Source organism: Leptinotarsa decemlineata, unplaced genomic scaffold, assembly GCF_025532065.1.
Source record: "Leptinotarsa decemlineata unplaced genomic scaffold, Ldec_3_MD MMD2_P_RNA_scaffold_6, whole genome shotgun sequence".
NCBI classification, from domain to species: domain Eukaryota; kingdom Metazoa; phylum Arthropoda; class Insecta; order Coleoptera; family Chrysomelidae; genus Leptinotarsa; species Leptinotarsa decemlineata.
In genome coordinates this window covers 5,329,676-5,345,659 of record NW_027412533.1, presented here as the reverse complement: position 1 = coordinate 5,345,659, position 15,984 = coordinate 5,329,676, and the positions used below count along the sequence as shown (strand labels likewise).

Below are 15,984 nucleotides of genomic sequence, written 5' to 3'. Positions count from 1 at the left end.
ACTGTAATGACTGCTTGCGTCATCTGAAACGGCGTTGATCTCTGCTAATCAAGTTAGCCATAAATCCCTCATTTCACCCCAAACTTTTGCAGGTATGAGTAGACGCACCAGGGTTTTCAGACATCTTACTCAGGGTCATGTTTTGACAGTATAACTCCAAAATTTTTGGATTTATTAACCCTGAAGAGGCATAAGTTAAGCCTGTACTATAGCAGGGCCCGACACAAAATGTTATTATGTCAACTCCAAAATTTGCTCTTCTGACAAGACAAAAAATGTATTTTGAATGTCTAGAATAAACTCCAAAGGGTACAGATCTAATAGAAGCGTTTATTGTACCTAGTCTTTTCCACCTACCTTCAGGGTCTTTATTGAATCAAATATGTTGTGAATGTTCTCTTATATTTGCTCATTTTAGCAAATGTTCAAAATGTTCTCCTTCAACCACCCCCGACAGTGAACCAGTTTATTTTTTAACTCGGTTTTAACATTTTGGAATGTTACTGGGGTATCGCTAGCACAAGTTTCGTTAATTCTGTCTGCAACTTTCTGTATGTTCCGAAGTTATGTAACATTAATTTCCGATTTGATATAGCCCCATAGGAAAAAACCGAGTGTCAAATCGGGTTAACAAAAAGGACATTCTAACAAACCAAGCCTACCAATCTACTTGCCTGCGATGTCTGTTCTAACCAATACTTTGCAGGCCTAAAAAAAGTAGAGCGCACCATCTTGTTGAAAAACAACTGGATGATCGGATTCATCTCGATAGTTGGCCACAGTTCATTAAATCCGTAGGTGAATGAGGGTTTGAAGAATTTCCAAATAAAAGTCTTCATTCAGAATCTAGATATATTGGACTGACAATATGATTTCCCAATATTCCTGTCCAGTCGCCCACACATTTATGTTCTCAGGAGTTTAAAGGCAGTTTGTCTTCATTTGATTCATGTATTGATTCATAAATCCCCTATTTATCGTAAGTTCTACAGTCTGTTAATGAAAAAACTATAATTTATATTGAACGAAAAGTATGGCAAACTGAATGATGGATTTGGGTTCTTTTATGAGATTGAGAAAAATCAAAGAATGCTTAGAAGTTTTGTTGTGAATTTCGTTATAGTTACTTTGGTTTTCTTTTCAAATATTCAATAGTGAAAACAAAGAAGATGAGATTTATGAAAATAATTCAATAAATATAATAGGAGTAGTTGTAATTGTTCTCATAACACTGAAGAACCCCAAGTAAATGAAACACAGTGTGTGATATTTACAAAAATTCATTACATAACAAAAATATTTACAATACAAATAAAATTTTCCATAACTTTCAAGGTATATCTCTAATGAAACCTCATAAACAAAATACATGATTATTAAAGAGTGTGCACCTAATATAATACTAATAGCAAAAACAAAAAAAAAGAGAAATATCAAAAACTGAAATCAGTAATTCATCGCCCAATAAAAAACGCACTATTCCCAAGCGAAATAATCGATGGCAATGGAGAGCTTTATTTACAGCCATTCCTGCTCTTCAGCAAACCTTCAAATCCATTATTTCTCGAAACATTCACTCTCATCAGTCTAAAGTAGTAACCAGAACATTTTTTGTAGTCCAGAAATCAATGTTATAGATTTTTTCAAAATCTATTTCAACTAAGATTTCACAGAAGTCCTGCCAAACCGCATCTCTACTGTTAGTTTGACACTTCTCCATTCAACAAACCAAACTTGCTCTTGACAAGCTCGTCTATTTCGGAGGACCTTTGCAGGAGTATCTTCGTGTTGAGTATTTTCAACTTCTCTACTGGATCTAGATCCTCTATGGACACTGTTGTTTCCTTTTTGTTTTCCTCTTCCCCGTCTTCGCTCCCATTTGTCAAGCCGTTTGGCTGCTTCTCCGTGCATAGATTACTCTTGATGCTGTCCGCTTTTTCTAAGCGTTGGTCTTCTTCCCTTTCAGGGCTTTTCATGGGGCTATCGTCGAGTATCGTGACAATTTCCACTTTCTTTTCTATGGCGATCACGTCGTCGTCTTCCGATATATGGCCGGTCTTCTCTTCCGGAACCGGGTCGTCCGGTATTGTTATGCATTCGGATGGAACATTCTGCAAGGCCGAAAATGACTTAACTCTAAGGAAAGTCTTCGGTCCGTTACCCTAGAAAAAATTGAAAAATTTGTTTAGATTTAGTAGCAGTATAAGAATGGATATCAGAATTGAAAGTTGGGATAGGCACGATTAGTAAAAAAAATCTACAGCTCATTATATTTACAATTAAAATTATGGAAGTTGCATGTTAAATGTTCTGACTCTATCAGTGGCAGTTTCATAATCTTTATGCTATGCCACACCACAGCATTATCTATTCCAATACACTGATTAACGGAAAAACAGACAGAACAGAAATATGTTTTTCTCTGTACAACATTGAAACTTTCTGCACAGCGGATTTGCTAGGGTAAGAACTTTTTGAAAAACACAAACACCAAACCATTGCAATTTTAACATGTGTGTTCAACAAGCTTTGTATGTATGTCAGTTAGAGTCAAATCTTATAACTAACTTCGGTGCACTTATCCTTAACTCATTGAGCTGAAATTTTGTATATACGTTTAGTTTGGTTGATGATGCATGATTAGCTAAGCGACGTCATTCAACATCAAACAAAGCAGACCACCCAAAATGGCAGACTAATTTTTTATACGCCTCCATAATATGGATATCAAATGAAAGGGTTTGCTGAAAATAATACAAAATATAACATGACTTCACTCTAAATCCAATATATCCGTGATAAATGTATCAAATGAAAGAGTTTTTTTATGCACACCTATGATAAGCGTAGGTTTGCTTAACAAAAATTCAAAAAATGGAATTTCTGATTGAATTCGGCCGTTACTTGATCGTAATCGTAAGGTTTAGTATATGAAAAAAATTGAATGTCATCATTCTATATTCCATGTGAATGACTCCCAAAGATTGTGGACTACATTATTTTATGCACCCACATAATATGGATATCGAATAAAAAGATTCAAATGAAAAGAAAAAACAAAGTGTCGGAAAACAAGATGACTGCCACATCAATTTTAAAGAGTAGTTCTTCAGAGGCGAGGGATAGTTTGGTGGAACACATACAAATGTTGTGAGGACTGACCATGCAACAATAACACATTAAATGTAATGAACAGATTAAGGAATATGTTCTCCTGCATTAGCTGAAAACAAGTTTTTATTAATATACTCTAAAAATAAGAGAATGAGTTTTAAATTAATTCAAATCCATCCATTAATTTTTTGCGACTTAAGTAGGGCCTTTGACTGTATTCCTCATAAGGCACTGCTACAAAAACTTTGGCTTTGTGGCATACGAGGAATTGCAGCCAAATGGTTTGAATCATATTTTTCTGATAGAAGTCAGTTTGTCCAAATTTGTTTCAAAGAAGTTGACGGATCTACTAGTAAGCACTGCTCAGATGCCTCGCAACTAGAGCTGGGAGTGCCACAGGGAAGTGTTTTGGCCCCAATACTATTTTCTTTATTCATTGCTGACATAGTGGAATTTTTAACTGAGTATAACATCACGCTGTATGCTGATGACTCATCTTTTCTTGTCTCCCAGGAATGCAGTGAAATGACCGAACAAGCTTGTAACCATATTCTTGGTAAACTAGGACTATGGTTTTCAGCTAATCAACTACATTTCAATACAGAAAAAACTGAGTATCTAATCTTTCACACCAGACAAAGACTAATAAACAATCCACTCTCGATCAAATTGAATGACTTAAATATTAACAGAAAATAAACAACAAAATTCTTGGGATTAACCCTAGAGAACGATCTCAGCTGGAATGAGCATATTACAGCAACTATAAACAAATTAAATACAAAAATATATCAAATTCGATGTATGCGGAATGTGGTTGATATCGGAAGTTTGAGAAATTTCTACTTTGCTGAAATCCAGTCTATTCTACTTTATGGCATTTTACTATGGGGAAACTCTCCGGCTGCACAGCATCTATTTCTTATTCAGAAAAAATCAGTAAGAACTATAAAAAATGTATCACCCAGGAATTCCTGTAAACCATTGTTTGCCGAATTGAATATTCTTCCTCTGGCCTGTCTTTATATTATGGAGGTTGCCTGCTACATCCATAAAATAAAAAACACTCTTCCCAGGCATTCGGACATACATGTCTACCAAACCAGAAACAATCAGTTAATCTATCCAAATCATAGCAATCTCCAAATAACATCAAATGGACCACTCTCAACAGGTGTGAGAATTCACAATAAATTATCCACTGGCATTAAAACTCAGCCTACACACTTCAAATTTCGAAACTCCATAAAACGCTTTCTGCAAGAAAATTTATTTTATAGCATTGATGAATTTTTATTGTAACTGTTTAAGCAAATAATTTATATCGCTGTTCCTTTTGTTGTCTTGTAGTTATGTATGTAGTCTTTACTATATTTATATACATGCATTAAGACATTATATCCTGACATGTTCTATACCCTATGGGTCCTTTGAATGCATAAACTGATTTGATTTGATCATACAATTTATATGACATAAAAGCTTGTCGTGCAGATACTTTACCTGTGCAGATAAATGAGTATGGAATATGCAACTTGATCTTAATTCTAAGAATACAATTATATGTTAAAAAATAGGTAAGTATTGCGGCAAGCATTTATATTCTATATATAGTGTAATGTAATAAATTAATGTATTTGAATCAATTTAAAACTAATTTTTTCCTTTTGGGACATGTTAATAAAATTTTGCCTTCAAAAAAGTTTTCAACTATTTATAGTTTTATTTTGGATTTGATTGATAGTAATAGGAATAGAAAAGATGAATCTTTCACTATAGAAATTTCGAAAGAAAACTGTCTGGGTGAAGTGCAAAGCGTTTTATACACTGCCTCTCATTATAGTGTAGTAAAAGACGTTATTTACAAATAAAAAAAATTGTTTCATGTCTAAACAGGAATAAATCCCAATAACAAGACATATTAATATTATTAACAAGCATGTTACAGTTTATATCTGCCTATATACACACAATACACATACATATATACATACACATGAATACAATACTAATTTATCAACTAGAAACACCTGAAGCGAGTAAACAAAAAATAAAATAAAGTAAACATTTAGGTGTATTACAAAAAAAAATATAATTCAGCAGTAATACAGTAGTAGTAATAAGCTCATATGGTAGAATAACTTTCAATTTGGGCTCATGTATTTTGACTAGAGTGTGAAAGTTTCTTAATGTGGTTCTCAACTTGACCAATAGGTTCATAATAAATGTCGAGATTTTCACAGAGTTGATTGTGAAGTTTGCCTATTGCAACAACTGGCGACTTGAGTAATATGTTTGTTCTAGAATTTGGTAGATAAAAAGTCAGTTCATTTCTAGAATTGATTCGTGGAACATGAAAGTTGAAGTGGGAGAGTAGTTCGGGACAGTCAATCAGATCATTCACTAGTTTATAAATGAAAATTATAGAGTAGTAGGTTCTTCGGTTTTGAAGGGATAATAGATTAAATTTATTCAGTAGTATTCTGTTGTTGATGCCTTGTTCAGGGTAAACGCCTTCTAGCTTGTAAGTAATATATTTCATGAAGCCTCTTTGTATAGACTCGATTTTGTTTATGTGGTATATGGGTGACCATATAAGGGAGGCATATTCCAGCCGAGATTTGACGTATGCATTAAAAAAAGTTAAAAAACTGTCTCTGTTACGAAAGTTCTTACAGTTACGATAAATGAGCCCTAGCATCCGTTTGGTGAGCATGTTATTGTGTCATAGAGGATGGAGAAACTCAGTTTAGGGTCAAATGTGACACCAAGATCCCTTTGATGAGTGCTTATTTGAAGAGGTGTGTTATTTATGCAGTAATCATGAGAAATTACATTATGTTTAAGGGTGTATTTTGAGTATTAACATTTGTTTGTATTGAGGGGAAGATTATTTTCAGTACACCAATTGTACAAAAAGTCAAGGTCTTTTTGTAAGATTAAGCAGTCCTCCTGTGATGTAATGGGCCGAAAGATTTTCAAATCATCTGCAAAGAGTAAGAAATTGCTAGAGAGATTATTTCCTACGTCGTTAATGAAAAGTGAGAATAAAAGAGGTGCTAAATTGCTTCCTTGAGGGGCACCACTGTTTGCAATAAATTGGAACGACTTGTGACCCCTATAATCTACGAATAGGATATGTTCAGTTAAGTATGAGCGGAAAAGGTTTAAGAGTTGGGAGTCGAATCCATATTGGTGAAGTTTATTGATAGGAATGTTATGATCCAACTTGTCAAACGCCTTCGAGAAATCTGTGTAAACAGTATCTACTTGTTATTAAGTGCATTACTTACTGATTGTGTGAAGCACATTAAGTTAGTTATTGTTGATCTTTTGCTAAAGAAACCGTGTTGATTGTCTGAAATTGAATTCTTAACATCAGGAAAGATTCTGTTGTATAAGCACATCTCAAAAGCCTTTGCAAAGTTTAATAACCAGGTCGGTAGTTTTGGATATTGTTTATGGCACCAGCTTTGAAAATTGGGCAAATTTTTGATATTTTCCATTTGTTAGGAAAGCATCCTGTACTCAGTGCTAGATTGAAGATTGTCTGTAATGGTATGGCTAGGAGGTGTGCACAATCTTTGACGAAAAAGCTAGGTATGTTATCATCCCCGCTTGTGTTTTAGTTTGTTGAGAGAATTGCAGATTTCAATTAGTGAAACATGTTTTAAAGGTAACATTCGTGTGTTCATATGATGTAGCACAATCTAATGCTCATTTGTCAAAACATTGAACCGTTATTTTTAACACCTCGACATGTGTTTCAATTACCAAGTGATCATCTTCAAGAGGAAGATAAGCGAAACATCATATGTACCATATTGTCCTGTGAATACATAAATAAAAAAATTACCTGATCACTTTTAGCTGGAGTATTTCTAGAAACTCCGCTCGATCCGGGTTTCGATTGTTGGCTAGCAGGTGCTGCTTTGTTCACCCCGCTTGGCCCCGCTCTATTCACTCCACTAGGTCCAGGTTTAGGTGCCGCACTGGGCCCAGCTCTAGTCACGCCGCTGGGTCCCGGCTTCGAAGTGTTTGGAGAAGCGGGATACTTTTTGGTGAGCGTCACTGAGGGCGGTAGATTCGCCGCGACGGCCGGCAGAGACGACGATGAAGTCAGAGGCGGAGGTACGGGGGATGTCGCCGGGCTGACGAATATGACATCGTCGTCTTGTGCTGCTGTTGTTGCCGCAGCAGGTTGCTGCGGCGATTGAGGTTTCGGAGGAAAGCGGATGTTTTTGATTCCTGCATAGGAATAAAAATCAAAAATATATTTATTGAGACAGGTTGGTTCTCAAGCATCAAGTGTATTATATCCTAATATTAGTGAGCATGAAATTCAAATCTAACACTATAGTAGTAATGAACAGTGATGACATCAGCTCTTACAAAGATGACATTTATGAGATCGAGAGAAGGCTAATCATGGTTTAAATTTCTGACGACTGTTTGATGCCTTGTGATTCGTTTCACCAAGACATTGTTTCATCAATTACCTCTATCATAGATTTCAACAATCCGGAATGACAACTTTTAGTTAGACTTCAAGACAGGAGATCACATTGGACTTAACTTCTACTTGTCCACTGTAGATTGGTACTATCGGCTATACTAAAATTCCATAACAGTAGGCACTAAATTCTCGGAAATATTATTGCATTAAAATGAAAACACTGTTGTCAGGTTGTGATTCTATATATTATATCATCTTCTATTTTAATTATACACACGCAGCTAAATCGCCATATAATAACGGACATGTTTTATTCATTAAAGAAACTTCCTGCTAATGAAATGTCATCAATGTTTATAGAGTTGCACAATAACTAAACTTCAACAGTCTGGCAGTGCTGCGATAGCAGTCAGCCCTTATGAATTAATGTTTTATCTGTTATAGAATAAAAGTATTACAAACTGATGATCTGGTAAAAAAAAATCTTGAGATTTTGAATGACTGATACTGTATATGACATTATTAAATAAATATTGTGGTAGTAGCTATATAACTGATCTCAAATACCCAAATTGTGACTGAATGGTAAAAGATGATCCTTCAAAAAAATGAATAAATTATTTGAAGGTCAATGACAGTACAAAACTACTCACCGGCTATGAACTCTGTCCTCAGATTCTTTCTGATCTGAATGAGCGAGTTGATCGACGTGCTGAGGATTTCCTGCAACTTGTTGTGGACAACGGCCAGTCCTTCGACACTCGTGGCACTTGCCTGTGCCCTGTTCAGCTGTGTCAGCGTGTACGAGAGGTTGGAGTTGACCCTGGCGGCGGCGCGGACCGTCTTCTCGAACCACTCGTGCTTCATCTGAGGCACGTTCGGGCGGAGAGGTCGGAGCGCCGGAGGTCTGATGGAAGCATTGCCAGGAACGCGGACGCCGCTTGGCATGATCTTCACATAACCAGGGCTGGAAGTGGGCCGAACTGAAATATTATAAAACATTGATGATAATAATAAAAGACTTTCTTCTCATACGAGGTTTGGCTAAAAAAATTACAGAATTTTGAATGTAACTCATTTTATTTATTTCCCTTTAAAACTTTCACCTTATCTGTAATGAATATTATAAGAGAGTTATTCAAGGGTTTATAAATGGGTGATCACACTGTTATTATATGGCTTTTGAGTGTGTCTCTCACTACATTATTTTCGACAAGTTATCTTACTACAGCTTCACAGGAACTGCAATGTCACTCATCGAGTCATATCTGAAGCAACACTACCAACGAACCTATTATGGAGATAGTACCTCTGAATATACGCAGATCACCCACGGAGTACCCCAAGGTTATACTCTCAAAACCATTACTATTTTCATCCTATATAAATGATATTTTTGAATTTTCATATCCTGATAAATGTGTCTTGTTTGCCAACGACACAACTTCAATGAGCTCCGGCCATTACAATAACAAAAGCCCTTAGTTTTGAAAATGTCAAGGTCTACTTTGAATCAAACACAATCATGACACTACCCTCTTTATATATTTATTATGGATCTATGCAACACATATTTGAAATGCATGCGACATTTACTATTAAAACACAAAAAAGGCAGCTCTAGTAGCTCCTGAATTTGTACAATTAATTAAGAGCCAAATATTCTGTAAATTATAACACACCTAGGTTTCATAATAAGCCCCCTTTACATCTGTGATACATTCAAAACTATACTAATACATACACATACATATACATACATACATATACACATACATACTTTTTCATAATGAACAAGATATCAAAATATGCCAAAAAAATATTAAAACTATAAAGAATTTGAATACTAAATTGAAAGATAAAACTGATACAACAAAAAAGTCAAATGTGATTTATAACATTCCTTGTAACAATTGTAACTTGAATTATATTGGAACAACATCTAAAATTCTTAATGATAGAGTAACTTCACATAAAAGTGATATAAGGCTCAATAAAAAATCATGTGCATTAGCACAACACTCTATAGAAACAGGTCATAAACCAAATTACTCTAATATCAAAGTTTTACATACAGAAAAAAATATTTCCAAACGCCTTTTTCTCGAAATGGTGGAAATTAATAAGTCTTCTGATTGTATGAATAAGAAAACTGACATTGATAATCTCAGCAGTATATATAGTAATTTACTAGAACTACATCAAAAACATAATAATAATGAAAGATGTATCAATCAATAACTCTTTCATTACAGAAAAAAATTATCAAATCATCATACCCATTGAAAAATGACATTTATGTGAAGGTATGACATTTGTCAAACCCACAAAAAAAATCATATACATGTTAACTTTCACGTCAATTTATATCTTCAATTTATTGTTTTTCACTCATTTTTACTGTAAGTATGATTTGTAATATTATTTAATGGCGAAAATATTCAAAAATCATTAAATTATAGGCCCTGAAGAAGCTTCCCATTAGAAGCGAAAGCTTGGCAAAGTAAAGCAGAGGCTGATTTTTGATTTTTTGACTGAGAGGCCCTGTTAATCCATTTCACCATACATTTCTCCAGGGCGAGGACGCGCTACAACTGCAGTTCAAGACCGATTTTTGGTCTTAACCGCAAGAAGACAACCGACAATCACAGCACCTGACTTGGTTAACGTGTTGCAGCAGACGCACCAGTTAACCATTGGTCGTGATACTGTCAGAAATCGACTGCATGAAATCGACTGCATGAAGCAGATCTCCACAACAGAAGGCCACTTAGATGCCCACCTTTGTCGAGAGGCAATCGCGGTAGAAGATTAGAGTGGTGTCAAGAACATCAAAACTGGGATGCAAATGATTGGGCCACAGTTTTGTTTACAGACGAATCCAGATTTGGATTTCATCCAGATTCTCGTCGAGTAAGACTGTGGAGACGACCTGGAAATAATGAACGTTTGAGACACGTCCAGGAAGTCCATACATACAGAGGTGGTACAGTAATGCTATGGGGCTGAATCATGATCGGCGGCAGAACCGATCTCGTTTTTCCAAATCGCTCCCTCACAGCTCGACAGTACCTCGATACCATTCTTCTACCTATCGTCCTTTCGTTTGCTGGTGCTGTTGGTGAAAACTTCCACCTAATGCACGACAATGCTCGTCCACATGTCGCGCGTCTAGTGACTGACTGGCTCACCAACGAAGGAGTTGATGTATTGCCATGGCCAGCACAATCACCGGACCTGAATCCCATCGAGCATGTGTGGGACATGCTTCAACGAAGAATTACTCCGCATATGGGGAACATTCACACAACGTTTCAATTGAGAGAGCTTTTAGTCGCTGAATGGGCAAATGTACCTCAACAAGACATTGACAATCTCATTTTGTCGATGCACGATAGATGTAGGGCCGTAATAAACCAGCGTGGAGGCCATACTTTGTACTGATTCCAATTTTTTTTTGTATTATTTTTTTTTTCGGGGTGCCAAAGAAGAGCCTTTTTTTTTAGTTTTGCTTACATGCGCACTCAGTATTTTTGACCATTTAATAAATTTTGTTGTAAGTTACATTCGTTTAATAATCACCCGTCAACTTTTTTTCCCTAAAGCGATCTAAAAAAAATTATTGCCATTTTTAAAAATATCCCTAGACTTTTCCGATGTATGTATGTATGTATATATATATATATATATATATATATATATATATCGGAAAAGTCTAGGGATATTTTAAAAAATGGTAATAGTTCTCAATGGATGTCATTTTTATTGCTGATCTGGATTGTTACTGAATGGAATTTGATTAACTTCATTTAGATAATTTTATAGAGTCCATACTTTTGTCTTGTTTGATTCATTTCAATTGAAATTTGGTATGTTACTCAGTTGGGATGATTCTGCAACTTTACATGACCGACAGATTGAGAATACCCATGATGCTTCCTAGGTGGCTCGAGAAGTTATTGACATTACCTACCCGCAACCAGGCCGGTACCGCCGCAACCGCTATGTCCCTGCATTTTTAATCTGTACTATCTTCAAAAATATTCATTTAAATTACATGCTGTAAAGGACCATACTAATTTATATTAAATGCACAATGTATTTATTAATTGGATAAGGATTATTGCTGTATTGCTCGAGATCGCTTCGTAAATAAGCCATTATTTCTCAAGGCTAAAAACTGGTTATTGTCAGTTATCCCCAAGAGATATATACCATAGCAGACTTTTTAGTAAGGTGTACAATACTGTAGTACATTTTTTGATCTATCTCGTAGGGTTCAGCCAGCGTTTGCAAGAAATGTGTTTATTTACAACATCACATTAGAAACCTCCAAAATTATCAGTGTTTATGTACTATATAAAGCATGTTATATACATATAAACCTTCCTCTTGAATCACTATCAATCAAAAAAACCCGCATCAAAATCCCTTGCATAGTTTTAAAGATCTAAAGATATATAGAGATAGACAGCGGAAAGAGACTTTGTTTTATACTATGTAGTGATAGTGATAACATTATTATACGAAATACAGGTGCAGAGGAGCAAATAAAACAAACACTACTGCTACACACCTGGTCCCTGTTGCACCACCTGAACCCTTGGTCTTGGTGTGTGGCCGGGCCCCACCGTCCTGAAGGCAGCGTTGGCGGGCACGTGACCAATTTTCTGAGGTCCGCCCGTCTGCGGCGCTTTGGGAGTTTCGGGCGCTTTGGCCAAAGGCGGCGGAGCCGCCTTCTCTGGTACAGGGGCCACCGTAGCGGGTGAAGCCGTCGCGACAGCAGGTGAAGGAGTGTCCCGGTCTTTGAAAGGATCGTAGTCTGGATCTTCGGGTTCCGACGGCTTCTTCCTCTTCCTTTTGGGTTCGCCAGCCGCAGGCTCGGCTGCTTTTTTCTTATGCGGGATGCAACACTGGCAGTAATCGGTGGTCAGGTAGGCGGCGGGGTTCTCCATTGACGAAACGTTACTAAAGTAATGGTAAAAATAATAAAAAACTTTTTCCTTCGAAAAGCATGAATGTATCGGCTTTAATAAGAAATTAAGTCAGGTATGAAACAAAATTTTCATATATACACAAAGTTAACCAAGAAAAAGAACCCAAAAGTTGATACAGTGCCACCAAAGCCCTTAAGCCACAATTCTATATTTGATAGATAATTTTGTTAAGTGCTGTGTGCGACTTCAAAACAAGCTATAGGCCCATAATTTGTTTTGTACCTACATTTGAAATTGTTCTGTTGGTTAATTTTGTACACTATGAAAATAATTTATACTTTGGAGTGGAATTCTTTTTGATATCATTATTTTTTTAATAACTCTGCATTTCACAATTTTTAGTTATCTTGTATCAGATTGTACACAATCTTATAATAATATTTTCAGTTTTTTCACTAGAAGAAATCAAAATCTGTCTGATTACACTGCATTGTCAAAGAGTAATACTCAGAAGCCTGCTGTAAATCTCAATAAAAATTATTTTATTGTCAAAAATCACGCCACAGTTTAACCTTCTTCCAAGTCCTTGTAGATGTTACTTTTAGAAGGTTAACATTATTATCATGCCACATTAATGTAATGCCATCTACAAATATCAGTGGAAGTTTTACTGAGATCATTCAGATAAACAAATAAACGGATTTCCCCAAGAAACGAACCCTGGGAGAAACCATATTCAATATTTAGAGAATAAGAGTATTTATTGTGGAACTGGTAACAATTATTTTGATTTTTTACTATAAAAGGATTACGAAACCACGACATGTGTTTTTTTTACAATACTTTCTCAAGCACGATTTCCAGTTCCATTCAATTTTCGGAACTCAACAATCTGAGTCCTGATACCAGCTGTTTGTTCGCAATTCCTCTGAACCCATAACAGTTTAGCTGCGATAGAATTGTAGATAGCAATTTGGTTGCAATAAATTGACATTTTGAAAAATTTCATTCAATATTCTTCATATACTTATGATGCACTGTTTGGAACCTTTGGTGTAGTCATGAATATTACTGGAGTTTTTTCCCAAGATGATCACTTGGTGATCAAAACACGTGTCGAGGTGTTAAAAATAACGATTTGGTGTTGGGAAAAAACTCAGAAATATTTATTTTTCATATGTTTTGAAAATTTATTACTTACTATTGATATTTTAATTATAAAGAGAATTTATATCTATATTTGGTTAGTATAGATTTATTGTTAGGTCTCAATATTATATTTGCATCCACTAGATTTTCTCTGTGAAGATTATAAGGGTTGTGAAATAGAGCAATTTTATTCACTTTCGTTACCATCTTGATTTTTTCTCTGATTAGATCAGCTGAAATGAATTTTTCAAACCAAGGAGAATAAACTAATAAACTCTTTCTTCTATCTTCATAGGTTAATATATTCAAGTAGAGAGAGAGAGAGAGAGCTAGAAGGCTATGAATTCATTATATATTATTATTATTATAAATAATAACATACTCAAATGAAATTGTATTATATTTGAAAATATAAGGGTAGCTTACAATTATACCAATTGCTAATGTTTGATTCCCCTTTAATGGTGAAACTTTGTTTCTCAAATTTAATGAGTTATTTCAGTTTGGGATGACACACAACAATTCATCTCAAACTTTTTCTCTACAAATAAACACAAACTCAGATAACACACATCAGGTTAGAAAAACAGCTTTTCTTCACACAGGGTGAACCAAAAATTGCTAAGATTTTCAAAAACAGAAAAACTGTATGTAGGAAAGTTGTTTGAATTGACTGTATTCATCAGATAATGAATTCATAGCCTTCTTATTTCCGAACTACTTTTATTCGCTTTTGTTGCCACATTATAACAAAGCAACAAAAAAACGGAAAAATGTTTCATTCGAATAATTCAAGTTAGACAATTGATTTAATAGCCTTGAAGTAAGCAAGAGTCATTTGGACGATAGAAATCCATAAATTCATATTCAAGTAAATGGTATCCATCTTAACTTTCCGTGATAAATTTTTTCTGTATTTGAAAATTTCAGGTTATTTGCTACGTTTGGTTTTCCCTGCATGATGAGAGGTTTCTTAGAAGTTGATGTGTGTTATCTAGGTTTGAAATGATGTTGAACTTTTCTTTCATGGATAAATGAAATTTTCTGATGAATTGAAAATAAAAGTTTTCCATTTGTGATAAACAATTCGAAACTTGTATCATTGTATCATTGCGAAAGACTTTATATGGATAGGAATAAAGCAGGTCCTAGTAAAGATCCCTGAGGTACACAACAGGTAATATTCTTCTTTTATGATTTCCAATATCACTTCATACTAAAATAAGCATGAGGAATCGGGCCTGCGACTCAGGTCGTGTTACATGTTAGGTATATTAAGGTATTACCAATATAATTTGAAATGATCAGGTTTATCAATAGTGGAATTTCCAAAGCCATCCAAATCTTATCAAAGGTTTGAATTGATCCTTCTTTCAACTAGTATTCATAAACACTTAATATAACTGTGTTGTTACTTTCTAATATTTTAATCAATATCAATTTCAAAATTGTTAATTTTGTATTTTAGTCTTCACCTTTGATTCCCTTCCACCTTCTCTCGTTCACAATACCTAGCAATCCCATTGGTTTTTATATGTAGTTACAGAGTGATGCCTCTGAAGAGGCATAAGCCTATAACAGGGACCCCACATACAAACTCACCCACAACTCAAACCATGTAACAAAAATAGACCGATCAACGTATTATTACAGGCATACAGAGTGATCAGCATACTTGACAAATGAATTGCCAATAGACCTGACTTTCAATTACAAGCTTTTCAACAATCTAGTAGTCTCAAAAGGAATTCTTATTTATTTGCATACTTACGCCATTTCTCTCTGAACGTATTCCATGAATTCGGAGCAATGGATTCTGAGGTGAATAAGTTGGGAAGGATTGCATCGGAAGCACAACCAATCATCGCTATCTCTGATTGCTGCGATTTTTTTTCTGTCGAAATTGATTCTGATGCATTTCTGGAAAAAAAGATATTTTGAAATAAAGATACATTACTCCAACCATGTAACATAAAAGACCAATTCGAATAATCAGTATTGTCAACCATGTATAAATTTGAAAAAGTGTCAAATTTGAAATATTGTCTGAAAGCTACTGATACAATAAATAATGTTGGATATTTTGGTGATTAGTGTATTGTCGTTCATAGTTGAATTTTCTTTTCATTCCTAATTTATATTCAGGAATATGCCTCTATGGTACTGAAAATATTTAGAATCTTTTAAAAACCATATTAATTTTAAAAACTGCCTTCTCAGTAGATACATTTTCCCTGAACATAAATTATAAATAAGGAAAATGTATATTCAAAAGAATATAACTTTCAGGCGTTCCTGAAATTTGTAGTGCTTATAATTTTTAGTGTA

At 34.9% G+C, this 15,984-nt stretch overlaps 1 protein-coding gene across 2 annotated transcripts in view; it reads right to left on the bottom strand.

The window, feature by feature from the left end:
* Positions 1 to 1,264: 1,264 nt before the first annotated feature.
* Positions 1,265 to 15,984, bottom strand: part of LOC111507608 (uncharacterized) — a 29,368-nt gene continuing 14,648 nt past the window's right edge. For both annotated transcript variants that reach the window (XM_074169871.1, XM_074169872.1), the window contains exons 10-14: positions 15,428 to 15,576; positions 12,147 to 12,538; positions 8,224 to 8,553; positions 6,971 to 7,362; positions 1,265 to 2,162 (exon numbers count right to left, since the gene is read on the bottom strand). In XM_074169871.1, the coding sequence (XP_074025972.1) occupies positions 1,701 to 2,162; positions 6,971 to 7,362; positions 8,224 to 8,553; positions 12,147 to 12,538; positions 15,428 to 15,576 (1,725 nt within the window). In that variant the 3' untranslated portion in view covers positions 1,265 to 1,700. The remainder of the gene's footprint in view (positions 2,163 to 6,970; positions 7,363 to 8,223; positions 8,554 to 12,146; positions 12,539 to 15,427; positions 15,577 to 15,984) is intronic.